This window comes from Marasmius oreades, chromosome 8, assembly GCF_018924745.1.
Source record: "Marasmius oreades isolate 03SP1 chromosome 8, whole genome shotgun sequence".
Classification (NCBI taxonomy): Eukaryota; Fungi; Basidiomycota; class Agaricomycetes; order Agaricales; family Marasmiaceae; genus Marasmius; species Marasmius oreades.
The window spans coordinates 3,010,254-3,036,934 of NC_057330.1; the positions used below are offsets into that span (position 1 = coordinate 3,010,254).

Here is a 26,681-nt window from a genome sequence, read left to right on the forward strand (position 1 = left end):
ATGCCTCTTAGCGGTTCTTGCATTACCTCTGTTGTCCCCTTCATCCTCTCAAATTCTTCCTCAATCGAACCTGGATTTTCTGAATTTCCGAAATGTGCTTCCTGGGTCGAGACACTGACCAACAATCTCAACGAAAAGGCGGCCGCTGTTCATCAACAGCATGTGATGTTTGAGCTCTCCGGTTATGGGGTGTACTGCTTATCTATTCCTTTTGACCCTCTACTAACTCCAGTTGCTTCGGGACAATACTCATCGACATTGTTGTTTGTTCTTGAGAGAGACAAATTAACCTGGTTATTTGGGTGTGTACACCTTCCATCCCCCCTCCAATCCTCACGAACCATCTCATCCATCCCTTCCTGGATGGTTAACCAGTACACAGCACCCCTCGATTGAATGCCTGACCTACACAACAGTCATCCATAGCAGATTGGGCTGCAAGGCTGGTGCATTGACAGGGAAGGCGTAACGGGACTAAGATTTGTAGGCTGTCACCTTTTACTGGTACTCGGTGGCAGCAGCGAAGTTTTGGGCGGGGTGGTTTGTTAAGCTGCGGGCAAGTATGCTAATAGCTGTTCGGCGACGAGCGATGGTCGGTATAAGCCCACGCGTGCAGTAACATGTATACTACGGAATAGGTACAATCTGTTCCCTGTTAATCATATTACTCTACCCTTTCCCTAATGTTGTCTGTATTGTCTGTATCTATTGAACAAGTTGGATCAAAGAAAGGATGTACACAACACCGAATTCGTTGGCACCGGCGTACCGGTTATTCAATAACCGGCATTTTCAGGAGACCACCAAAACATAAATTTATTCCTGTGAGTGTACTACTCATTCACTCGCTTATTCCTGTGATAGAATTCATCGAGATTATGGTAAGGTTATTCTACCAAATTTTGAGAATAAACAGATACTCGCAATATGGTGAACGAAAAAGTCAGAAAACTGGGTTCACTGTTTGAACTATATTTGCCATTAAGTATAGTAGTATATCATGGATAGGTTTTGTTACACTCATTTTTCTTCCAAAAACTGATTATATATCATAAGATATTCGTTGAGGTCTTGAACTTCACCACGAAGCAAAATACTTTCGTGGTGAACCTTGATATGATTTAGCCGCTATGCTTAACACGAGAATCTGAGTCGAACGGTACGACCGTTTTCTGACTTTTTCATTTGGTATATTCTGAGTGTCCGTTGGTTCTTAAATCTTGGTAGACTAATTATACTGTAAAAACAATGAATTCTATCACAGGAAGAAGTGATTGAGTGAGTATTAAACATGCAGGAGAACATTTTAAACATTTCGCAATTCTCCGAAACGCCCGGTTACCAAATAGCCGGTATGCCGGTGCCAGGTTTTGCATGCCCAAATTCGGTTCTTTCAATATTTGATACGGATTACTGGCCTTGAACTGATTTGATTCATGCCAGAAAGGGAGTTGAATGTATTCTGAACCACATGTGATGCACAAATCTCGTAGTACAACCAACCCTATGTTGTCATTACATTCAAGGCACCCTCACGCTCGTTTGGCAGAGCGTCCTTCAATGATACCCGAATATCCGAGTTTAATTTGGGACTGTCCTGTCATCTGTTGTGTAGTATCTCAAATAGTGAAGCAGTGAGCATCAAAAAATAAGATAAATACCTGTATACCAGCACAGTGTGTCGCCTCAGGACGGTACTGATGGCCCGTATCAATACTGTCCAAAGTGTTTGGCAGCTCAGAGTTCCGCTAGCATGTAGTCATTCAAGATGGTCATGATCTGGGGTGCAAGGGTGAGAAAAAAATAAGGGATTCGGAAATTGCACGCACCGTGCACACAACTGTAAGATGCTCCGAGCTCACATGCAGGGCCGGGACTGTAATTCCGGGTTGTCTAGGGTGTAAAGGTGATCTTGCTAGAAATACGAGGGAAAGCGGAAAGTGGAAATTGAGGTAGCGGTGGTGAGGTACACCAGCGGTCGCCGTCAGTTCGGCTAGTGTAGCGCCATGTCGTAATGGACTAAATACTGTGGCTTCGAGATCGAGGGAAGTGTTTGAACACCACGGAGCAGAAGATCAAATAACGATAGGATGAAGAGGTGCGAGCACGTACCGTATAACTGCGCTGCCTCGAATCTAGCTATGGATATGGGGGGGTTTTACGTTATTCGCTCTCGACGCCGTTGTGCGACTAACGATGGTACCATGCTTATTCCTATGGATGAATGAAGCCAAACAAAAAGAAAATCAAACAAAAATGGGTAAGGTAGAGATGAAATAAGCATACACTGACAGCCCTATCCGTGCTTCAATACCAACCCAAAACAACGAGCACGAACGCATCTACATTAATCTTCAAGATAGCGAGAAATTTCTCATTGCTACGAAGGAATGGTTGAATAATAAATGGAATGTGGGGAGCACCGGCAACGTACCTGCCAGGTAGTACACCCAAACGTGGGGATCCGGTGGCCACAGTATTCGGATGCCTGGGGAGACCGGAATTGAGCTTTTTTCTGCTCATAACATTGCTGATGGACAGGAGGAACGGAAGGGAGGAAGAAAATGAGGGTAGCGGGGAGGAATCGATGGTCGCGGTAGGAGAGGTAGAAGTGTTCCTGAGGAAACGTGCGACGGCGTAGAAGGCCTTCCAGGCCCGGTTTCTCACGGCTTTTTGGGGGGCCTGACAGGCCTTTACGTGGCTGTCAAACTCCTGCCTGAGGTGAGTCCATTTGTTGCCTCAGGAACTGGAAACCCGGACTGGTGAGAGGCACTCTAAGCAGCGAACCACACCGGAGTATAAGCGCTACGCCACAACTATCAGCCAACTGTATGGGGATTTTAAGCCATGTATAAATAGCCCATTTGCTACTTGGGGGGTTTTCAACGTTTACGGGCCATCCCATAATTAGCCTATTTTTCTATTTTTGGGTTTCTTATAACACGTGGCCCCCCACCTCACCAGCATAGCACGAGCTTGAGTATTTGAGTCCCTCCTCCTAACAGACGGAGTGAAGTTTGTGAGATATAGCATTATTGACACCGTACACAGCGAGCTCGACTGCAGGCGAACCTCAGTGTGCCGCGTCACGGTAAAATCGGAAATAAGTAAGTACTTGAGGATGTATATCCCGTGTTACCCAATTATACATGTTCAAATGACGCTAGTCTCTTTCTGGGCGCGTCTAAATCCTCCTTCTCGTGGGGTATATAAGTACGACCCGCAGAACCTCTTATTTCTTATCAGTACTCCCTTCTCTGAACCTTCCTGGTCCGAGATATGCGATCCTTCGTTCAACTAACTTCTGTCCTTCTCGTGGTGGCGAGCGTTGTCTCTGCTAATCCCTTTGCGAAGCGTCAAGGTATTTGTTAGTATCTTCTTTTCGTCGTTCAATATTGTCGGCCTGAACGTGAACGCTCACCGTCGAATTTTTCTTAAACTTACAGCTGGCGATCCAATTATCGAGTGCAATTTATCCGCCGATCCGCCCCTTGTCAGTCCACTTTCGTTCTTTTTTAAATGTGGTGTTCAGTCATAGCTAACGAACCGATCTCACAGAAATGTATGTCCGGAGTTTTGAAAGATTGCTTTTGGTCTCCGACGATTGACCGCCTTTCATTTTCTTGTGTAGGCCCCTTCGCAGACCAGAATTGTTGCCTAAGTGATACGTCTCCGACTGGCTATGAGTAAGTGTCAAAGCCGACGTCGCTTTTTTGCACTCTGAAGGATTTGTTTTTTTTTTTGTAGATGCAAGAACCCTGGGTTCTTCTGTACTATGAACAAGTAAAAGCGGTGGTGGTATACCGGCATGTCGGATCCTTAGGATGAATCAGAGAGGAAAATATTTAGAATGATGATGTACCGGGTTGTCATACATCTATTGACTCTGATGGAAGATTCGGTGGCTCCGGTCATACAGTTGATTAGTACCACGGTGGCAAATTTGAACTTCGCGGGGATTCGAACCCTTCATCAGAAAAACCTTCGGTGCTGGTCAGCGCTGGTCAGCGCTTGGTCAGTGTTTCCCTCGAATCGATAATTGTATGACCACCCATGGCCCATCTGACAACAGCTGACGACCACCTGACGGTCCGCTGGCCAACCACTGGTTGCAGTGGCGCCCAGGGAACTTTCATAGGCAAATATGTCAGGATGATACAATACCGGTGAATATAACCACTACTGCCCAACCTTAAACGGGTGTATTCCGGTAGTGAAGTACTTACCTCCATCCGAGAGCTTCTTTTTGTCCCACCCCGAGAACTCTACCTACTGATCCTCAGTCAGCCGTCCCGTTCCCGTTTCTCATTACGGATTCGGAGTGAAACGGAGAAACGTGGTTTGAATCACTATTGCTTTGTGCTTGCCGTATAGTCAGTGACCGGCGGATGAAAAAGTTGAGATTTATACGGTGCAGGATGAGGACAAGTGAAAACGTGGAGCTGTTGATGTTTGTGTTTTTGGATTCCTTGAGAGATCGTGGATGATCTGTAAATCTTTGATGATCTGAGAAGCTTAAGGTACTCCGGTGACTCGTATATAGCCCTTTGATGTTGATGGCCCCCGGGACGGTAATTTAAGATCTTCAATGAGTCGTCGTTGCCACTAGTGAGAGCAAAATATCGTGACCGTTGATCGTGGTTACCGGCTGTTACCGATGAGAAGGAAGAGAACTTAAGGAGACTCCGTGAAATCCGGGCAGTCCCACGTTTCCCATTCCGAATGGATAGCACGGCGTTCACCGGCTTCCTCACTAATACTAATACTAAGTATAAAGCTTCTCCTTCCGCAACCCACCCAATCCACCCATCGGGGATCCTCACATAAAGGTGCCACCACGCGATCGTGAGCAAACTAAAGTGGACATTGGCGAACTGGCGAGCAGGTTTGCATTCGATTATACAACCAGTTGCGGTTCCAACGCGATAATTCCAGCCCAAAATTAGTGGAACAGCTCTGCACTTACAGAGCCAAAATAATCCACGAAGACTACGATCGATGTCCCTTATCATCGATATGTTGAGGATTAACGGCACCTGGCTTGCCGCGCCACGATAAGATCGGAGGTAAGAAAGTACTTACACATCTCCCGTGTTCCCCAGTCGTTGCATGTTCATACGAACGGAATCTAGCAACTGTATCTCCCGTGTTCCCCAGTTTTTATGTTCAAGTGAACGGAATCTGGACACTAGTCTCTTTCTGGTACGCAACGGTGAGTCCTGGGGTATATAAGTCGTTGCCCAAAAGAACCCAAAGTCTCTTCAAGTTGTCTCTTGACATTCCTCCCAGTCGATATGCGTTCCTTCATCCAAGTAGCTTCGATTCTTCTCGTTGTAGCAGGTATTGTCTCTGCTAATCCCCTCGTGGAGCGCCAGAATGGTCAGTGTTAGTATCCTCCTTGGACGTGGTTTATTTTCGATCTGAACGCTCACCGTTGAATTTAAGCTGCTGATGCAATCATCGAGTGCAGTTTCTCCACTGATCCGCCCATCGTAAGACCACTTTACTTTTGTTTTTTTCTATATATGATTCAGTCATAGCTAACGTACCGATTGACAGATCTGTACGCCGCCGTTTTGTCTTGGTCTTTGATAGTTTTGTTCAACGTTATGTACTAGGTCCCGACCCGAGAACTCAGAGTTGCTGCCCAAGCACTCAGTCATCGACTGGTTTTGAGTGAGTAAACGAAAAGTTTTACTGGGTTTAACGCTTAACTCTCTCCGCTCCCTGTAGGTGCAAGCTCACACCCATCTGTACGAACAATTGAAGGTGACGGGATAGTGGTTGTCAACTGGAACTAGAGTGTCAGCAGTATGTACAAGTCGGAGAGAGGATAAAGTCGAGTAGAAGAGAGAGTTATCAGTAATGATAATCTGAGAGATTTCGGAAAGTAACTTGTCCGGCCTCCGAATGGCGCCTCGACTCCTTTGGTGATTCGATCTTCCTGTCTTCTTTGGCTTCTGGTTCAGTTCCGAGTGTAGGGTCAGCCTTATGCGCAGTACATTCTTCATAACCTTGCCTTGCCGGGATCCACTTGCGCGGTCCTCGGCGTTCCATTCTCGAATCCTCAGTCTGTCTGTGACGTTGGATTGCTACTACCGCAGTCTTGAGGTGGAAGTTGCACTGAGGGTAAGAAGTAGGTGTATAAGAAGATCATACCTTCAATGTTACCTGCTACACATTCAATGAATGGTCTTTCGAAGCTACTCTCTTTCTAATGCGGCCGTCACTTCTCTTAAGCTATATATACCCCCGGTGATAGTTTCCCAGTGCGTACCCTCTCTTGTCTTCCATCCTTCGGAGTCGATATGCGATCTTTCGTCCGAGTCACTTCGTTTCTCTTCATGGCGGCGTGTGTTGCGTTTGCAATCCCTAGTCCTGTGGTTGAGGTTCAAACCGATGGTTAGTATTTAGTATTTCACCTTTCACTGCGACGTGCTTGATCATCCCCTTTTTTCAGCTTCAGGTCCCATCTTTTTCTCGTGCGATGTGTTCAAAGATCCGCCCACTGTAAGTCCCACTTTCAGAACCAAGATATGTTCGGTAATAAGTAGCTGACATGCCGATTTCACAGGTCTGTACGTGGCTCGAGAAACTGCCCTTGGTCTCCGAATGGTTGTTTTACTGACTTGAGGTTTGTGGTCGAATCTCTGTCTAATAGGTCCCTTCCCGGTACAAACTTGTTGCCAAAGCGCTAGGTCGCCGACGGGTTATGAGTAAGTGGTACCCAAGGCCTGCCCGTTTGATTTATGCATCCTGAAAGAAAAGTTCAACCCCTTTGTCTTTTTGTAGATGCATATTCTTACCTTCCGGAACGATTTGCTTGACGGATGGTGTTGGCGAAGACGCAGACTCCCTGCAACGTCATTTCAGAAGCAGGATGGAAGCTTGAAGTGAGATAAGTAGAAGAGAAATTCTGTCAATGCAGTTGTATCAAGGAGAGTCGATGAATACGATTTGTAGATTAATGGTATTATGACCAATGATAGCCTTGCCTCGAGAGATGAGAGCAAGATGAGAAGAGACGGTAAATGGAGGTGACCAAATGAACCCCAACAAGTTCGGGCGCTTGAATTCATATCCTCGTCCTTTCAAGCCCATCAGAGCCCTCCCACGAATTCAACTCTCCCCCAGCGCGCTCCTTGCCTTGTTCAAAAGCCAGTCACGCAATGGATTAGGGAAATATCTATGTGGCTCGTGGGAGAAGACGGAGTCTCAACGTCAACGGTCGTTGGACGCCGTCGTCCTGCTGAATTTCACAAAAGGTTGTTGTTGGAAGGAGAAGGATGACTTGATGAAGAAGTCCATGAAGTGCATGTTAAGGGAATATTTAGTAAGACGAATGTGGATAGGTATAATCCTATAAGGAAGAAGAGGAATCCAACCTCCGTTCGGATGGTGTGTCGCTTTTTTTTTTTGCTCGTATTGAGTTAATAGAAAAGTCCTGCAGAGACCTCGTATAAGCATCTCGTTGTATCATGCAAATCCATTAGCCTTAATCAACGCATCATAAACCTTCGTTCGAGAACGATGCCAAAAATTCTCGATATCGCATCCATAATCCGACTCCGTTCAGTACGAACCTATCGTACAGTGGTTCTTATCTCCGGACGATAATTTAAGTTCCTTTTCCAAGAAGCATCCACAAGCTCAACCCTAGGCTTCGACGGATGGCGGCATGTCTGTTTCACCTATCATTCGTAACAGCTGACCTCAAATAGAGCCCATCCGTGTATGAAATAAAAACTTTCTGACATCTTGGTTTTCTCATATTCAAACTTCCAACTCTGATTCTGAATAAACTTAACAAATGCAGACGATCCGGTAGCCATCCTGTCGCACCGGTTGTGGATTGTTGAAGGCTCCAGGAACCCTCGTGCGTGTTTATTAACGAGGCTTGGCTAGTGCTGACGACTGAATGTACTTTTTTTTTTCAATGGCTTAGAATGGTCACAAGAACGAGAACCCTGGATAATGACTGCCTTCAGTGACCCTAGTTGTGGTGACTTCCCAATGTTCCCATTTATTCAGTTTCGACTTGCCACCATCGACAGTGTCAAAAGACGATGTTCCTGCTTCCAACTTACATGTTCGCTTGCGGAGGTGGATTACTTCTGCCTGCGCATTATTTACCCGACTGGATTTGGAAGCTCGCGATAGTCATCCGTCGTCCGAGCTCAGCCCTCCTCCCCGTACTTAGCACTTTCCCAAATTCCGTTTCACGAGTTGGCAGGATCGGGTAGAGTTATGAACCTATACTGTAAAAGGTAATGAACATTCAATGTTCCTTACTTACCTGGTGCCCCATTCAACGCACGTCTCTCGTAGGCAGTCGTGTTCAGTCCCTAACCCTCCCACTCCCAGGGCTGCCGTCGAAAGAGGTATTTAGGGAAGTCCAGAACCATCAGGGTCTCTGTACTTGCGTTAACTTCCTGCTTGAAGCTTTTGATATGCGATTCTCCGAATTCCAAATTACTTCAATCCTCTTCGCGGTGGTTGGAGTTGTTGTTGCTAATCCTCTTGTGGGTCGTCAAGATGGTGGTCTGTATCCTACTTTTGTCTCGGTGATTATAAAGACTGACGATCCTCTCCCCCCTACGAATCTAGTCATTGTATGTGTACCTCCGGACTATGTCAGTTCCAAGTCCCCTTCCTTTTCGTTTTCTTTGCAATACTAACACGTCACTTCCATCTTTCACAGAAATGTATGTCGGACATTACCCTTTGAGCTTCCATGATATCTAGTTCCCGATGGATGTCGATGAGGGACGGCTCACTTCCATTAACCCTGGTTTTCTCCACTCCTACCAGGTCCCGCTACTACTCAACGTTGTTGTGCAAGGGACAACTCGTCGACTGTGTTCGAGTGAGTCGTCGATACCGCAATTCAAATGTGATTTTGCGTTGAATGTTTATATTTTGCTTCCTTCTCCTTTTCTTCTAGATGCATTGACCAACCATCTACGACCACGTGTATCCCGCCGCCTTGATGAGGTGATGCAGTGCTCATGAACGCGCGTGAATTTCCGAGCTGGCAATGCGTGAACGTAGTGTAGGGGGAAGTTGGGGGAGAAGGCTAAAGGCATGAACTGGAAATGAGATAGCAATAAATATATCCATGGAGAGTTGACGAATTTGACTGTATTGAATCAAAGCCAAGCGTATCAGTTTGAACAAGGCCCACCAAGAACGGAACAAGTAGCGGGGTGAACAAATCGCCGTCTGCTAACCATTGGACTACAGGGATTTGATTAATTCCGTGAACATACGGACTCTGGTGCGCCGGTCGGCTAAGCAAGCGCCCTCGGGTAATGGGCGGTTGTACATGGCATATCGGCGGATGATTGAGATTGAAACTCCGACTCTGTTCGGAAGTAAATCCGCCGTTATTGATAGGACGTGTGAAATCCATCTTTCCCTCGTCACATAGGAGTCTCGAGCCTTGTCCAGCCTCCAGAGCCTGTTTCCGAGGAGTTGATGGAGTGGTACACAATTTATATAGTATTCGAGTTGGTAGGAGACTAAGTACAGTGTATTTGAGGATGCAAGATACTTGAACTTAAGTTTATTCGCCTGTATAGCGACTATCAGCGGAGTTTTAATATCGCTGAACATTCCGACTCTGCCGAGCGTGAAACGCCTGAGAGTTCGCGTGTTCACGGAATTAATTAAATCCCTGTAAGTATCAATTCTGCTGACAACTGAACAAACTCTGGACTGCAATGTATGGTTCAGGGGTTGTCATGTAATCCGTCTTCAGGAACTTTGCTTGCCGGTCGGCGGTTGCGTTCCAAGACTCCTTGGCGTTCAAAGAAACACCGCTTTCGTCCGCGTGGTAGACCAAAAGCTTCTCGCACCGGAGTTGAGTCCATCCTAGGACTCTAGTAGGCGGAGGGGTTTGCGACATACAGCACCACTGACATGGCGACCTCAACAGGAAATCTAGCCTTGGTGTGCTACCGCAGAGTCACGATAATACCGGAGGTAACTATTTAAGTATCGCACTAACTTAAAAGTAATTGTAGTAGCATCTCATGTTACCCAGTGTTCAATTACATGTTGAAATGAACGGAATCTGGACGCTAGTATTTTTCTGGCTGGGCCAAGCCCTCTCTAGTACCTCACGCTTCTCGTAGTGTATATAAGCTTACCCCGAGAGACTCTTGTTTCTTTTCATTCCTCCCTTCCTGAGCCTTCCGTGTCGATATGCGATCCTTCGTTCAATTAGCTCCTATCCTTCTCGTGGTGTCGGGAATTGCCTCTGCTAATCCCCTTGTGGAGCGTCAGGATGATCGTTAGTATTCTCCTTCATCGTGTTGATCGTCTACATGAATGCTCACCATCGTTTTTTTGTATGAAGCTGAGGGAGCCGCTTACTATACCCCGTGCAATGTTTTCATAATCCCGCCCATCGTAAGCCGCCTTTTGTTTCAGTCACGTTGAATAACCTAACGATTTCATAGTATTGTACGCTGTCATTTCGAAAGATCGTGGTCTCCAATGGTTGACTGACTTTATGTAGGTCCCCTCGCAGAACAAACTTGTTGCCGAAGTAATAGGTCGCCGACTGGCTTTGAGTGAGTGTCAACTCCAACTCGTGTCCTTGCATTCTGGAGGAACATCTGAAACTTAAACTTTTTGTCTCTGTAGATGCACAATCTTACCGCCTGGGGTCATCTGTTTGACGGATTGAAAGCGGTGTTAGTGGTATACCGCTCGTATGGTCAAATTTCAACAATGCCTCAGGTCGGATCTGAGGATGAAGTAAAAAAGTGGAATAAAAGGGAGGGTTTCTGTAATGATAATTTAGGGTAACCATACCTCTGAATATAACCTATTCGAAAGGCATCACCTTCTACGACTTCTGCCATTTCGGTGCAGAGCGCGGTACATTCTTCGTGGCCTTCCTGCCGCTGTAAAAATCACTTACTGGGTGAGGAATAGCGTAACGCAGTTGTTTACGTCGAGATTTACGCTAACATTTTGACAAATGTTAGTGTAAGTAAGTTCAATGCAATCCTGATGGCATAATCTCCCAAATTTTGCATAACGTTCGCATGAATTTAACATAACTCACCGCGTAATTTTACGCTATTTCGCACCCTGGTGTGTAAAACGTCCTTTCCAAGTCAGGATTTTGTTCCAAACTGTTCAGAAGTTTAGCGGCATTTAGTTCTCGTATACATTCAGGGTGCCTGATGTGACCTGTGCGATGATGACCAAATAAACCCCAACTTCGGGCACTTGAGCCTTTTTCGTACCCTCATCTGCTCAGTTCATCAGAATGCCTGGACCAGGACCTTCGCAACTCCCCGCATCGCGCTCATGGCCGTGGTTGAGGCGAGGTACACGCACGTGATTGGTACCTACGTGTCGATGCTGTCTGATCTCGTCCTGCTCAACACAAATGATTGTTGTCGGAAGGAGGTGAAGATTCAAGAAGTGGATGAAGAAAAAGAAAGCCGGGATATTTCGGGACAGCAAATTCGGATCCGTATAACGAGTTGGGTTCGAATGGTGCGTTGGCAACCTTTTAATTGTGTTGCTTCATTGTCTTCTTTTTTTTTGTTTTGCTGGTAGGGAATTGAAATATTGATGGACCAGACCTGCGTATGAACATGGTCCAGCTTCGGCTAAATTGTGTTTTTACAACTCCATTGGCTCAAAAATTATTTTTTTTCATCATAACATTCGTCCCAGAACGACGCCAAAAACAGTAGTCAAACCACGATATGCGATAGCCTGTCGTGCAGAAGGTTCCTTCTCCCGGCGATACTTCAACTTCCCTTCCAGCTACTCAAATCTCACAGTCACTGGCTCCTTATCATTGGCCCTTCTTAGACCGAGGGCAGCTGTTTCGTGACTTCGTCTAAAATGACCATCCGTAGACGGTAGCCTGTAGGAGCTGACCTCGAATGGAGCACATGACCATTCCGACCATCTGCGAGAGTCTCGTTTGCGTACGAATACCAAACCAGTTTCTCCCCTCTATGAACACCGGCAAACTTCCATAAGATATGCGAACTCTGCCAGGTATGCAACCTCCGCCGCCTGCAATTTGCAACTTTCCTCGCTAACTTTTCGCAAATCTTCCCATTTACCCTCAGATTCTGTTTGCTTGAACAAAAGATGAGATGAGAACATGGTATGTAACAACTTGAAATCGGGGCATGTCCCGAAAGTTTGACGATATCTGAGGAACTTGAGGCTTATCAGGGATTCACACGGGCTTGTGGATGATTTCTGATGGTTAGCTCTTCGCCTACTGATACGGGACTTCATTTTAGCGTCTTCGATGTAAGCTGTCGTTGCAAGATTTGAGAGAACCCGGCGCTCGCAGGGAGCCACATGGATCATTGGATTGGCAGCAACAGGTGTTGATTGTTATGATCACCGGCAAACCCCGTAAACTCCGAGCAGACGGTACAGTACAATTCCTTCTCCTGCAGCCCGTTCTACGCTCTCAGGAACATTAGTGGAGGTCTGTTGCTGAAGCGCTGACGACTGAATGCATGTCTGTCTTACCGGAACGTCATAACACCGAATACTCTCGTGCATGATGCATGATGACTGCCATTCTAATTCGGTTTCGGACTTGCCACCATCGACGCTGTCAAGAGTCCCAGCATGTTCACTTCCCAGAAGATCTCCACAGTCAACGTCGTCTGATATCTCAGTAATTTACATGCTTGTAGACTAACTAAGGTATCAACCATGCAAACGGTGAGAGCGAAATTGAGATTAAGACCTGCCATTGAGGCTCGTCGAACTTCCGAGCTGGCGATGCGTAGAGAGCTAAAGGAATAGATTGGGATAGTAAGAGAGCGATCCATATTCAGGAGGGTCGACGAATTTGACTCTATTGAATCGCGGCCAAGTGAGGTATCAGTTAACGGGCCCCACTAATAAGAATGGAATAAGCATCGGGGTAAACACCTCTCCGTGTGCGAGCGCTCCACAACTATGGACTGGGTATCAAATTCTACAGACAGCTAGAATGTAATATGGCATGTCAGCGAGTCATCGGCCTTTCAGAGCTGGGCAACCTGTCCAATAACTTGAAATATATACTTTTATCCTCAGTGAATATACATATCGGCGAGATGACATGATTTATGGTGGGCCCCACATCATGATGTAAAGCAGCAGATGTGTACGAGATGGGCCTATGTAAAGTAAATGGCTCTCATTTACCCACTGCTTTTACACGTTTCATGTTCAAATCAATCAGGACGCAAGCCTACTTCTCGTGGGGTATATAAGCTCCCCTAAGACCCCAGATTCCGTACCTCCTGCTCATTCCTCCATTTTATAAGCCTTGTCGATATGCGATCCTTCGTTCAAGTAGCTTCGGTTCTCCTCGTGATGGCTGGCATTGTTTCTGCGGCTGATCCAAAGCAAGATTCTCAAGATCGTTAGTATTCTCCTCCTTGGCCGTGTTGATCGTCGACGTAAATGCTCAACACCATTTTTTGGTAGAAATTGCTGAGAATCCGGCCAAGGTTCGCCCGTGCCAGATGTTTCTATATCCTACCATCGTGAGCTCCCGAGCGTGTTTGAGTTATGTTCATCATGTATAACCCATTGATTTTTGCAGCCTTGTACGCCGTCATTTTGAAAGATCACTCGTGGTCTCCGATTATCGACTGACACGAGATTTCGTTGAATCTTACGCAGGTCCACACCTCAATCAGACGTGTTGCGTAAGCACAAGGTCACCGACTAATTTTGAGTGAGTATCGACGCCGACTCGCGCCCTCGCATTCTGGAGAAACATTTAAAACTTTTCGTTTCTGTAGATGCACGGTCATACCCCCTGGGGGGCCCTACTGTTTGACGGATGGAGGGGTTGAAGATGTTGCTGCTAAAGGTTCGTTTCGTTGCTCTAACCATGTATTGTTGCCCCCTTGTCCGACTCTGACGTTGAGAAACCCTTTAACCTAGATATGAAATGCACTTTGGGCGATGTAAGTTGATCTCCTCATTGCATAGACTCATTATCCCGCGGTTTGCTGACATCGATTTCTGTTTTTATAGGGAGAATGTAAAGTGTCCCTCTGAGTGAATTAGGAACGTCCTCGCTGATTGGACTCTTTTCAGGCCCACCTGGATACACTTGCTGCAGAAACGGCGATGGTTACCAGTAAGCATCAGTATTTCTCATGGGTCGAGGACTCTAATGCCTAACGCCCGTCGTTTAGATGCCGAATCCTCCGCCGCGACGAAATCTGCTTGACGGATGGAACGTAAAAGCGATGCAGTGGTATACCGATCGTTCAGTCGAATATCAACAATATATGCATGTCGAATCCTAGGATGAAGTTAAAGTGGAATAAGAATAAAAGAGAGAGAGTATCTGTCATGATGATATAGGTTTGTCATACCTCTGAATGTAACTTGTTCGAATGACGTCTTCCACGACTTCTGGTTCGATTCTGAGGCAGTACATTCTGTGACCTTCTTGTAGATGTAGAAACCACTTCTGATCCACCTACACAGTCTTCAGGCTCCTGCCTTCCATCTTCTAACATGTCACTCTTCCGATTCTAGCCGAGGATTGGTTCGTGGCGGGTAGATTACGATTGAAACTGCGGGGAGCTTACATGTAAGTAAGCATGTGTGTAAGACGTACCTGGAATGCTATCTGTTTCGAAGCTAGTCTCTTCCCAGATCGCCGCACCTCTCTTTTTCGGCTCCCCCGCTATGGTATATAACCCACAGAGGCCTTTCCTCGTTTTCCCCGCGTGTCTTCTTTCTCTTCGATCTTGTCATTCCTCCCTCTCCTAAACCTTCTGAGTCGAAATGCGACCTTTCGTCCGAGCTTCGGTTCTACTCATGGTGACGGGTATTGCGTTTGCGATCCCGAGACCTGTTGTTGAGGTTCAAGTTGATTGTTGGTATCCCATCCCCCACCTTGTCGTGTTTGAACGTCAACCTGAATGCTCACCATCGACTTGTTTGGAAAGCTTCGGGGCCAATCTTCTTCTCGTGCAATGTGTTCAAATATCCGCCCACTGTAAGTTCACTTTCGTTTTATTTTGTTTCTGAACCGAGATATGTTCGGTAATAGGTGACTTACCGATTTCACAGGTCTGTACGTGCCTCGAAAAAATCGCCCATGATCTCCGATGATGAACTGATTTGGGGTTTTTTCGTTGAATCGTTACGTAGGTCTCCTTCCGGCACAGACTTGTTGCCAAAGCGCTAGGTCGCCGACTGGTTATGAGTAAGTAGTGCGAAGGCCGGCACGTTTAATTTTTGAATTCTGGAGGAACGTTCAACTCCTTTTTGTTACCTGTAGATGCATGATCTTACCTTCTGGAACTATCTGCTTGACGGATGGTGTAGGGGAAGTCGAGCTTCAACATCGTATTAGCGCGAAATAAAGTTCGAAACTGAGATAGAGGAGGTATCTGGTCAGTCAATGTACCGAAAGTTGAGGGAGTATTGATTTGTAAATTACGTGTGAAAAAATTGTGACGACCAAACAAACCCTAACCTATCGATGTAATTAATTCCCTTCTTCACACCCTCATCTCAGTTCTTCGAAAATGCCCGAGGCAAGCCCTTCAACCCCATCGGCACCCTCTCACGAATCCAGCTCTCCCAATCGCGGTCGTGGCCGTGGTAGGGGCAAATCACGTGGTGGATTGGGAAAATACCTACGTGCTCGTGGTAGGGGACGCGGCCTTGGTCGTCCTGCTGAGTTTCAAAAACGATTGTTATTGGAAGGGGAAGGAATAGCTGATGAAGAAGACGATGAAGGGGAGAAAGCAGAGAGGTTAAGGAAATTTTCGAGACGGCAACTTGGGACGAATGTGGATAGGTATAAGGAGGAGGCGCCCGAGTTGGGTTCGGATGGTGCGTTGCTTGTATGTGTCGTTTTGCTCGTAAGATATCAATATGAGTATTCAAGGCGAGCTCGTCGTCGAACCTGAAGTGGATCTGTCGACTTTTTTGGCTAAACAAAAGATCAGCGATGTGCCGGGCCCTTCTACGCGTGCATACGAGGAAGATGATGACGATGACGACGTTGATCATAGTCTGGATCATATCACATCTGGATATAGGTCCAATAAATTTGAGGTCTTTGATTCACGGAAAGGAAAGCTGCAAGAGGTCAGTTGGGATAACGAGTTGGATGAGCTCATGCGAGAAAAAGAGTCTGCTGATGCTGCAAGAGGTATGTCGTTACTACTTTATGGACTTCGTGCTGGACTTCGACAAATTCTTCTCCCTCTTACAGATCTCAAGTCGCGGTTTCGTGCTAAATCAGACAAATTGATGGCGAAACCTCTAATATCGTCAACTCGAGACCGGAAACAAGGTGCATTCGATCGCTTTCGCCACTTCTGTCCAGGCGAACGCAAGCTGAACTGTCTTCTAGGGACAGTCGTTGATGCCCCACCTTTACCGCTCCCAGAGAATACCAAACCTAAAAGCCACGAGGAGGAAATGGAAGATTTTCTTGATGAGCTATTAGGCTGATGGATGCCTGGATGTGTAAAGGGCATATTCAACCGTGCCCTTCGTTTGAAGACATGGGGTTTTCCTCAGCAGATGCGGAGCTAACATAGTTCTTATCTTAGGCGTCGATAGATCTTGTGCCAGGTGCAGCGATGGAAGGTTTTATGATCGATTATCTGCATGCGTCAATCGTACATATCCTGTGGCAGGTTTTTTCCTCTATTCTTTCGTACGTATCGTTTTACTGGCGGGTATATATGTACACTTACGAACGTCACGAGAGCAAGCAGATCCATCAATCTCATTATTGTACACTTCGTACATTTTATTGGAGCAACACGAAAACGCTTGGATCCATACCCACCGATGACTATCAACGGCGTCCTGGGTGGTTGCACTCAGGCGTTCCTTGCTCAAGAAAATCTCATACAGCCAATAATTGTGCCATCATGAGAAACGATTACCTTCGCAAAGACCATCCAGTCCCCAATGGTCCCGCACTTTCTTACTCGAAGATGGGCTTCGATGTCGTGAATGCCCGATGCACGGATAGACACAATCTTCACATGTTTTAGAATTCTTGTCGGAGTTTTGTGTTAACACTTTGGGGGGAGTACATATGGGCAGATACGGTGGAAAACGACGAAACCAGCAGGGACTGCGAAAACGACAGCTCAAGGAAAGCGATTAAAGTGTTGGAGAGGAACTGTAAAACATGTGAAAGAGGAGACAGGAAATGTTTTATGATGTTAAGCGTGAGTCTACCAGCCGACTCGATTGTGATCACCGTTAACGCTAATAAATCTTCCATTCCCATCGCCGCCCTGTTTTTGGCTCTCTTCAGTAAACCATTCCTGAAGATGCGTCGAACAAATCGCCTCAAAATCGATCTAGGAGCCTGGAGGAGGCTGTCATCGGGTAAAGTATCAGTTCCATGGAACGGTTGGTGGAATCGAATCCGCATACTTTTGCAACTTGATTTTCCTCTCGTCGAGCCTCCACACCGCGATAGTAGTAATGGTCGTCACATAGTGGTTCGTCGTGTAGTGATTGTGAGTGGTAGATGGGTTCGCGTTGTCGATGACGATATCTCGTTGAGCGTTTGAGAAGGAAGCACTCTGAAAAGTAAAGTTTCTCGCATTTGGGAAGAAACTAGGCATTCTAGGAGTACGAGGTATCGGGAAGGCCAGAGAAAGGCGTCTATATATCAGGATTTTCCTAATTAGGCCCTGTTCAGTAAAAAAAAGCTGCAGCTTTTTCACAGCTTTTTGATAGCGTTTGGCGGTAGCTTTTCGGTAGCTTTTCGACAGCTTTTTGATAGCTTTTTGATAGCTTTTTGATGTAGTCACGGCGTGATATGCGGCGACCTCGGGGTGACAGTAGTAGTACAAACATGAATAAATATCAATTGCCTTTTTTGTACATGAATCATCGGACAGCTGTCATTGATCGATCAATGCCTCTTCAACGTTCCCCAGTGCAGTACCATCAGTCCCTGCTTGTCCTTCTTGCTGGACATCTATTCCAACTAGCTGGCTATGCAGCTGCTCTCTATCATATTGCTTTCACTACTGTCATTCAGCCATATCACACCTCTGCACTTAGTGGACAAGCCTGGATTGAGGAACTTCGGGAGGGGCATGAGGATAGAATAGCTCATGAGCTTGGGGTTCGGAAGCATATTTTCAATATACTCCTCTCAGAGTTACGCTGGCTAGGAATTGATGACTCCCAACATGTCAGTCTAGAGGAGAAACTTGGCATTTTTCTCTATACATGTACAACTGGGCTATCTGTTCGCCGTGTTGGTGAACGATTTCAGCGGGCAAATGGAACCATATCACGGTTAAGTGGTACATATTGATACATTATAGTGGCACTAATATGAAAACTAGATACTTCAATGAAGTGCTTGATGCATTTACAGAGCCAGATTTCTATAACCGATATGTCTGCTTGCCAGATGCCAATGCACCAACCCCTTCATATATTCAGAACAACCCCAAGCTATTTCCATTCTTCAAGGATGCTATTGGTGCAATGGACGGGACACATATCTGTTGTTGGCCTTCAAAAGAAGAGCGGGATCTGGCACGAGATCGAAAGGGGCAATTATCACAAAACTCCTTGATCTGTTGTTCATTTGATATGCGATTTCAGTATGGAGTTACTGGCTATGACGGGGCTTCAGCAGATGCTACAATGTATGCTCAGTCCCGACTAACTGATCTCTACATTCCAGACAGCAAGTACTACTTAGCAGATGCAGGATTTGGAATATGTGATTATCTTATGGTGCCTTACTGTGGTGTACGGTATCATCTGAATGAGTGGCAGAGGGGTAGTCTGCGGTATGTTTCTGTTTTACATGTGGCTATATTTCTAAGAGGCTTTCAGACCCATGAATCGGGAAGAACTTTTTAATCTTCGACATGCACAGGCCCGTAATGTTATAGAACGAATTTTCGGAGTCCTAAAGGCGAAATGGGGAGTTCTGCTTCATCCCGTTTGATATTCAATGGGGGTCCAAGTTCGGATTCCACTAGCGTTAATGGCGATTCACAATCTTACAATGGAATATGATCCGGTCGAGTCACTTTCAGCCATTCAAGATCCAATCGAGGAGTTCTATGACCCTACTGCTGAAATGGAGACTAGTGACTTGACAACCTCTATGGTTGTATCAGATGAGGAGTTTGAAAGATCACTTCAACGACGGGATGCTATTGCACAGAACATGTGGGATAGCTATTTAATAGAACTGGCAGAACGCGGTGAATAGTAACTATGGATATGATGGAAGGTAGAGATCGAATGGAGGAATGGTTAACATAGTATCTGAAAGCAAATCATAGTACGGTGGGATGGTAATGTTAAGTTTACGGAGAATCCAGGTTCGTCGGAGCAGTTTATCCTTGGGATCCATGCTCCGATAAGAAACAACTGCAGCTTTGTCCTTCTCAAACAAGTCCTGTAACTGGAGACGGAGATCCAAGGGAAGCCAAACCTTTTCACTGTCCAAAGCTTTGATAGCTCCTGCAAGGCGACTTGGGGTATCATTTGCATTGTTCCCCTGCGGCGAGTTGAAGAATGCGAGAGCATGCTGATTGAATTCAGTAACGCCACTACCAATCTGTGCGAGAGCAGTAGCTGCTTTGGCACGGTGATCAGATGAGGCTGGAACACGCTGGTGATGGGGACCTGGGGTGACAGGTGTTTGTGGTTTGACACGCTTGTCCACTGACTTCTCCTTCGGAAGTGGCATTTCGGAAGCACCGCGTTTTCGGCCAGTAGATGCCGACTCGGACACAACTGTAGCAACAGTGGTGGTTGACGATTTCCTGGACAACTGAGAACAAGTTACAATATTCAATACAACCTGTCATATGAATAGAAGACTCACAGTGGATGTCGCCTCTTTATCTGCATGAAACTGCTTATCCATCAATTCATTGTCCCAGTCTGGACTCTCCAACCTTGGCAATACAGTTGGTTGAGAGTATTCCTGCTCTCCAGCCTCCTGAGAATTCGCATTGCTGGCCACCGGATCAGCTCCTCCAATCCCAACCTCATCCCCATCCTCACTCTCATCCAACTCATCCTTGTTCTGGGCTCGAGTCTTCCAGCGGCCAATACGACATATATTCATCTGTTTGGGAAGAGTAGTATTCAGCGGCATGAGAATATCGAAGTGGTGCTGGTATTCATAGCCCTTGTTCCGGAAACGCGCCGCCCTCAGATTGACCTTCACGTACTCAAGCCAGTTTTGCTCACGTTCGGGTGTGATGTTGGCCCCCTTTTTTCGGTCCCAGGGTGGCCAGCCAGACTTATGATTGATTTTAATGACTTCTCCCCAGTCACGTTTGATCTAGAACGTAAAGAGAAAAGTCTCGAATGAATAGAAATGTCAAAATTGAATGAACTGTCACGTACTGTCCCATACTTGTCCTTACAGCCTTTCCCCATTTTATTTGCTCCGATTTCAGGTGGATTCAGCTCCTCGGCAACCTCATTGAATACTGCGACCTTGAAATTCCCGCCTTCTCCAATTCTGTCAACCCGTTTGACGAGTCCTGCCAGCAATGTATCCACATCACTGTCAGTCCATATGGCGCGTAGCTTCTTCTCTTGGTCCACGGGTACAGTCTCGAGATGACTGTTGTTGTCGATGGTGCCTTTCTTTTTCTTAGCCATAGCGATAGGCGGGCAGTACGAGGATGCAGAGGATCTGCGAGGACGCAGCGCAGACGCGCGGATGTAAAGAACGTATTAGGTAACGTATGTTACATGGTCAGTCACTACATAGTCACTCGTTGTCACAAAAAGCCGCGAGTAAAAAGCTATCAAAAAGCTGCGAAAAAGCTGCAGCTTTTTTTTACTGAACAGGGCCTTAATATATGCAGAGTATCTAAAAAAACCTAGTATATTCTCTTTGAAACTGATGTATATAAAGCCAAAATATTTGCAGCTATAATGGGTCCATGGCGTAGTTGGTTATCGCGCAACCGCTTTTAGCTACTACAGCACAAAAGCAATTTGAGGTCTCCTGTTCGAACCAGGATGGATCCCCTGCAAGGTTATAAAGGCTGTTTTTTTTTTGCGTTTCGTATAACACTTCTCACCACAGTTCCTCGTTCGGCAGTAATTATCACTACTTAATATATGTTCAAGGTGCTCTGGTTCTGGGATGCGTTATTCGTCAGATTTCCGTAAGATCTGATTGATATAGTGTATTTATGTCTTCTTGAAGGAGAAATAGAGGGGAAACGAGACGAAGAAGAATAGTCAAAGCGGTCGCAAATCCAGTTGACTGCTCAAAATCAATTATATTAGGTGGATTAGATGATTCGATGTCTGTCACTTACAGGAGGATACCGATTCCCGAAGAGCTCACAGTCAATGCTAACGGCCAACTTCAGCTACCCTCACTTCATCAACATCACTAATTTCAACGCGAGAAGCGGAATCTGAAATGAGAGAGATCTAGTAGTGCTCGTTGGATGAAGGTATGTTGCGTCATTCGAGCTAAGTGTTGGTTCGGTGGAAAAGATATAAGCCCCTATCGAAGAATGCACGCGTTTTATTCCCCTTCGGGAAATTCTGTCGCCGAGAAAGCAAAAAAAAAAAAGAAAGTTCGAATTTGTCCCACTGTGTAGCTGCCGGCGGCGTTCTCGGATCGTGAATCTCATGTTGTCTTGGAAACCCGTAGGTGTAGCAAGGGAGAATGTAAATTTAGAGTTATATCCATCGTGCTTTACACTTTCTGTCAGGGACCAGGGTCGTGCCATCCTTGGACCGTGACGTGGAATCACCAGAAATCAGGCTATCGATGGAGATCAAGGTCACAGACTGGGCCCAGTTCCCGTGAGCTACGTTCCTAGTTGGCAGTTGCGAATTGGTCCAGTCGCCACGCGGCAACTAACGGAGGGAAGTTCAGAATAAATAGAGAGGGGGACTACAAGACTCGAGAATATATCTCCTCCGACGTCCGTGCTGCAACCTGCTTTTTAACACATACTCCCCGCCTCGGCCCTCGAGTAGGAAAAATGGAGAGTACCCCCCACACACATGTGTGCTTTCGGTGCAGAGGGCCGCCACTTGTATGATCGAATAACGTGTATAAACTTTGTACACTGTCACCCACGCGCCACAGGGGCGAAGTTGCATGATACTCACCCTTAAGAGTCACTGAGTCACTTTGGAGTCAGTGTCAGTCAACGGTCGTCGGATGTCGGATTTCAGATTGCAGGGAGTCAGTGGGTTGGAACTTCGGAGGATTCTAAATTCTACGCGAGCCATGGACAGTGGACACTGAGAAACAAGCTAGCAAGGCCGGAACAAGAAATTAATGTACCGTTGCTGGTACCCATACATACTACGGACGGGGTAAAGATGTAAGTCAAATTCGAGGAACGAAAAAAAAAGGAGAGAGAAAAAATAGGTCCGAAATCCCGATCGATGAATTGGTATTAGTGTTTTTTTCGCCAAAAAAAAAGAAATCAACGTAAAAAGTAGTGTTCCAACCAAGCAAGACGCGTTGAAAAAACAAATAAACAAACGAAGGTCCAGCGATCCCTCCTAGCATCCAGAAATGTTAAGACAGTAAAGGGGGGGGAGAGAAAGCAAACAAAAAGTTATAGATATATGGCGGATAGATTAGAGTTAGTGAAATAAGAATAAGGAATTATACGTCCAATTAATCAGTACTTTTGCCAAACATCCATCGAGAAGGAACAATCGAATATTCCTCTTGCGTCTAGATGATCCTCTCCATGTTCCAGCTACTGAACCGCGAGGCTGATGACAGGGGAGACAAAGGCGAACCGTCAACCTCAGAGTCACTCAGCTCGGAAAAGTAGGAATCGCTTGGCGATGAGACGATCTCTTGGAGGAAGCGGGGGAGAAGAGGTGGAGGAGGAGCCATCGTCGTCTCTTTGTGGTGGTCTTTGTGGAATGGTAAGGTGATGGGCCGGAGAAGGAGAGAAGGGTCGAGGACTTTCATCGGGGTCGAGAATGATAATGATTCGGCGGACAGGGATTTAGGACGAGCATCACCTAAACCAGGGTGAGATTGAGATTTATGCCGCTGACGAAGGCATTGGAGGCTGTCGGAGTGGTCCGGGTGCTCGTAGCGGTCAAATTGACGGGGTGACGTTACACTCTGGCTGCGTCTCGGAGGAATGGTGATGGTGGTGGTAGGCTGAGAACGTGGAGAGATGGAAGTTTGCGCGAGTATGGAAGTGAGAAGAGCGATACGTTCTGCCTGGACTGAGGAAATGGAATCCCCGTTTCCTTCAGCGTAAGGTAGACATGTCTGACAAACTCTTCTTCTTCTCCAATTCAGGTAATTACATTTCTTGCAAATCCAGTCGCCCGATTGCTGATAAAGGAATAATGAGTCAATGTCAGTCAGTTTAGACAAGTGGTGACATAATTCTGAAACTGACATGAGCAATCGGTCCACGGTTACCGGTATTGACGATGGGAGGGTAGGCGACGCCGACCACGTTACTAGGACGAATTTGACCCTGCTCCGGGAACGGCTCATTATCTGGCCAATACATGATGCAAGGGTTCAGGGGATCTGAAGAAATGTTCTGGACGCGACCACCGATGGCGAAAGCTCGACCCGAGGGAGTGAGAATGGGACGTGAAGCAGAAGGTTGCGGTGTGGGTGGATTGGGCTGAGCGTAATGATATCGAGTGTCCTGCTGGACTTGGTTTTGGAGTCGAGGAGGAATGGGAGAAGTGGGTTGAGAGATAGATATGGCGCGACGGGTTCCACATCCGATACAGAGCTGATTTCTCTTGAAATTGTGGGTTGAACACCTTGGATTATGACAGATCCAGTCCCCGACACGAAATGAAGAACCAACAGGAGAGGGCGGATTGGCAGAAAGTTGTTGGTGCTGCATCTTGGAGGTGGAATGGCAAAGACGTTGCAACATTTATCATAAAAACGAATATCAAATATATATCAGCCGCACTGCGGCGCGATCGCGCTCCATTCCACATGTTTTATCGATCTAAAACTCACCCTCGCTTCAATGCTGGACAACGCATCTCCGAAACATTCGACCAACACGAGACGACTGTATTCCCGACCAGCCTGAGAGATGTGTCGAGCAGAGGAATATCCATGGTTTGAACCACGCGAGATTTCGTCGAGGAGGAAGCCTATGAGTCGCCAGCTGTCCATCTTCAGAGTCGCTTGGAAAACGTAATGGTTCGGACGATCACGACCGGTATTTCCCATTTGTAAGTAAATCCAGCGCGTCACCTTAAGTTCTCACGGTCACAGCTGTCATGTCCGAGGAGGCCTGGTTTTTCCGAGCTCATGCGGATAAACCTGATGAGCCGGTGAATCCTCCACGCGAGTATCCCCGCTCAGAATAAGCTCGCCTTCCTAATTGGGAACCACGTGGAAAGGTTTTTGCTTGGCCGTTTTTGGTATGCATCTTCTCCGAAATTACTGTCATCAACCCTGAATTCGGAAAAACCGGGAATTCGGAAATTTGTACTGTAGCCAAAAATAGACTGGTTTTTTTAGACTTTTTAGTATCAGAAATTAAGGAGAAGTGTATGATACCTCTCCAGAACACTCCGCACAAGGGGGGGTGGACTCCTTGCTGACTTGCGATGGTTACACAACGACGGGTCAAATGTCGGGCCGAAAATCTAAGCGTGAGAAATTTCCCAATCGAGAATCCCACCACTGTGGCACAAGTTCCCGATCAATTCTCTTCATTCTTGGTTTGTTATAATCACTGAATATTTCTCTTGCTCTCACATACCTATAGATACAAACATGACTAACCTACAAGTGCCCAAGGCCACAATTCTGCAGAGCACTCCGATTTTTTCAGTCATTTTGACCCTCAGTTGTGGCAATTACTCCTGTACCAGCCTGGCACACTGAGTGCCAGGCCCTTGGCACTAGCAATTACACCCATTGGGCTACCCAAATCTTTGGTCCTTGAATTTTTGCAAATTTTTTTGGGTACACAGGGTGTATGTTTGCAAATATCCGAGATTTTTGTGTTTTTCACCCATAAACTGTACAAGAAGGCCAGCAAACACCTCTGGCAGGGTCAGATGATCTCTGATTTTTTACTTCTAGTCCAAGCAATGAATCAGAATTGATTCTGGCACCTCCAACACCCTCTGATCCTGGGAAGAACCACCTAAATGAGGAAAAACCGATAAATTTAGGATTTTTTCCCAAAAGTGCAGACTCTGTCCATGTCTTGTGCAGCAGTATCTATATGACTGAATTAAGTTAAATAATATTCACGCTTCATTTTGAGCCCTCTATTGTTAGGCGTGATTGTGTGACATCACTTGACTCGGCAATTTCCGACTTCGCCGTGGGGCCACGTTTTTGACACCCCCTCATCAAAAAAATTATAACTCCACGCCATTACACCCTCCCCACAAGAAAATTGGCAGACGTATACCTTAAAAGGTATACTATGCCACCATACCGTCTGTACAGGTACTGGTACGTATTTTCTTAATTATATACAAACTTCTCCTTAGATTGCCGACTTCCGGGGCAATGACAGTAGGGAAAATGAGAAAACTTACGTCCTCCTGCGCCAGCAACTCACGGTACGCCCCCCAAGTTATTAGCTTTTGAAAGCTCCACTGGTCAGGGTGTCATTAATCATTGTCGGTGTGTGCTCTGGACGATTTTGTTCTCGTTGCGTGTTCAGAGTACTGAATTCAACACACGTCTATCAGCTCCCTTTTTCAGAAGACAGAAATCCGAGATACACCGAACCCATTGTCTTCCATTCCAAACCAACAGATCTGGCCAAGATATCCTGGGCCGTTTGTGAATGAGGGACAAGCGATAGGCCAGTCGGCGGCCGCAAAGGATAGTTATCGGTGGACGTTGACACTGACATATGCTGCAGCTGGTCATCACTAAGGGGGAGTGTTCTGAAGTACGTTGCCGGAGCCTATGATCAGCTTCCTACGACCGCCTATATCCGTGTGCGTTCTCTTGAATGATATCTCTGCGCATTTGCTGATCCTACTGCCATGCAGATATAAATATGACCACGACTTCATGATACAAGCACCTTCTCTAGTCATACCAAATCACGAACATGAAGTCGACGCTCTTACATAATTGACGCGATGGTGGCAACTTGCCAGACGAAGGCTGTTGTCAAGTACTGTTGTCATGGCTCCATCCCTGTTGTCACGACAGGGAAGATGCTGAGGGGAGGCTGGAGCATGCTGTTGTCACCACGAACGCTCGTCTGGGCTCAATGAACGCTTTGGCCATCGTCGGTGCGTACGCTTGTATTGATTTTTGTTTTGGGCATTATTTGACTCCGTAACATGTAGATACGGAATTTCCTCTCCTGGTAGCGTTGTATCGAGAAGTGACTGGGGGATACCAGTTGACGCGCAGAAGGGGGGTTACGGTGATGAACCAGAAAGAAACGAGGAGCGTTCTCCGTGTTCTTGAGGGCCGGCGTCGTTGGTCGATACTCGCCGTCAACGGGAACATTGAGCTTGAGATTGAGTGGGCTTTGAGAAGCTTGAGCTGTTGATAATATGTGGTATTTTTCTGTTTAATGGTGGGTACCATGAGATGCTTGCGCTTTCCTTTTCGTTTTTGTTGATGTCGTTACACGCAGCCATCCAAACCCACCTTCGCGGTGCCTTCTCTACTCTCTCCGTTCTTCTTCCATACGAAG

The 26,681-nt window shown here is 46.4% G+C and overlaps 5 protein-coding genes across 5 annotated transcripts; 3 read left to right on the forward strand and 2 right to left on the reverse strand.

Annotated features, from left to right (window-relative positions):
- Positions 1 to 396, forward strand: E1B28_012882 (uncharacterized protein; the record flags this gene model as incomplete). The annotated part of the gene is made up of 1 exon (XM_043158038.1): positions 1 to 396. The coding sequence occupies one exon, from the start codon at positions 1 to 3 to the stop codon at positions 394 to 396; it is 396 nt and encodes a 131-aa protein (XP_043005408.1).
- A 7,938-nt stretch (positions 397 to 8,334) lies between these two features.
- E1B28_012883 (uncharacterized protein) lies at positions 8,335 to 9,182 on the forward strand. The gene is made up of 5 exons (XM_043158039.1): positions 8,335 to 8,541; positions 8,608 to 8,633; positions 8,702 to 8,705; positions 8,812 to 8,866; positions 8,945 to 9,182. Exons 1-5 carry the CDS (start codon positions 8,451 to 8,453, stop codon positions 8,988 to 8,990), a joined length of 222 nt encoding a protein of 73 aa, XP_043005409.1. The 5' UTR covers positions 8,335 to 8,450; the 3' UTR covers positions 8,991 to 9,182.
- Positions 9,183 to 15,519: 6,337 nt separating this feature from the next.
- E1B28_012884 (uncharacterized protein) lies at positions 15,520 to 17,695 on the forward strand. Its single transcript, XM_043158040.1, has 5 exons — positions 15,520 to 15,861; positions 15,917 to 16,183; positions 16,247 to 16,696; positions 16,749 to 17,222; positions 17,312 to 17,695. The coding sequence occupies exons 1-3, from the start codon at positions 15,552 to 15,554 to the stop codon at positions 16,486 to 16,488; spliced, it is 819 nt and encodes a 272-aa protein (XP_043005410.1). The 5' UTR covers positions 15,520 to 15,551; the 3' UTR covers positions 16,489 to 16,696; positions 16,749 to 17,222; positions 17,312 to 17,695.
- On the reverse strand, positions 17,039 to 17,627 carry E1B28_012885 (uncharacterized protein; the record flags this gene model as incomplete). The annotated part of the gene is made up of 2 exons (XM_043158041.1): positions 17,039 to 17,375; positions 17,434 to 17,627. 2 exons carry the CDS (start codon positions 17,625 to 17,627, stop codon positions 17,039 to 17,041), a joined length of 531 nt encoding a protein of 176 aa, XP_043005411.1.
- A 4,516-nt stretch (positions 17,696 to 22,211) lies between the features above and the next one.
- E1B28_012886 (uncharacterized protein) lies at positions 22,212 to 24,199 on the reverse strand. The gene is made up of 2 exons (XM_043158042.1): positions 23,415 to 24,199; positions 22,212 to 23,347 (listed from the first exon to the last, which is right to left on the reverse strand). Exons 1-2 carry the CDS (start codon positions 23,913 to 23,915, stop codon positions 22,724 to 22,726), a joined length of 1,125 nt encoding a protein of 374 aa, XP_043005412.1. The 5' UTR covers positions 23,916 to 24,199; the 3' UTR covers positions 22,212 to 22,723.
- Positions 24,200 to 26,681: the final 2,482 nt, after the last annotated feature.

Excerpts from the sequence above, each read along its gene's own strand:
- E1B28_012886 (XM_043158042.1), bottom strand. The coding sequence starts at position 23,915 with ATGTTGCAACGTCTTTGCCATTCCACCTCCAAGATGCAGCACCAACAA. Across the intron at positions 23,348-23,414 it reads ACCGTGGACCGATTGCTCAT|CAATCGGGCGACTGGATTTG; the intron begins GTCAGTTTCAGA and ends TTCCTTTATCAG.
- E1B28_012883 (XM_043158039.1), top strand. The coding sequence starts at position 8,451 with ATGCGATTCTCCGAATTCCAAATTACTTCAATCCTCTTCGCGGTGGTT. Across the intron at positions 8,542-8,607 it reads TGTGGGTCGTCAAGATGGTG|TCATTGTATGTGTACCTCCG; the intron begins GTCTGTATCCTA and ends CTACGAATCTAG. Across the intron at positions 8,867-8,944 it reads AACTCGTCGACTGTGTTCGA|ATGCATTGACCAACCATCTA; the intron begins GTGAGTCGTCGA and ends CTTTTCTTCTAG.
- E1B28_012884 (XM_043158040.1), top strand. The coding sequence starts at position 15,552 with ATGCCCGAGGCAAGCCCTTCAACCCCATCGGCACCCTCTCACGAATCC. Across the intron at positions 15,862-15,916 it reads GCCCGAGTTGGGTTCGGATG|GCGAGCTCGTCGTCGAACCT; the intron begins GTGCGTTGCTTG and ends TGAGTATTCAAG. Across the intron at positions 16,184-16,246 it reads GTCTGCTGATGCTGCAAGAG|ATCTCAAGTCGCGGTTTCGT; the intron begins GTATGTCGTTAC and ends TCCCTCTTACAG.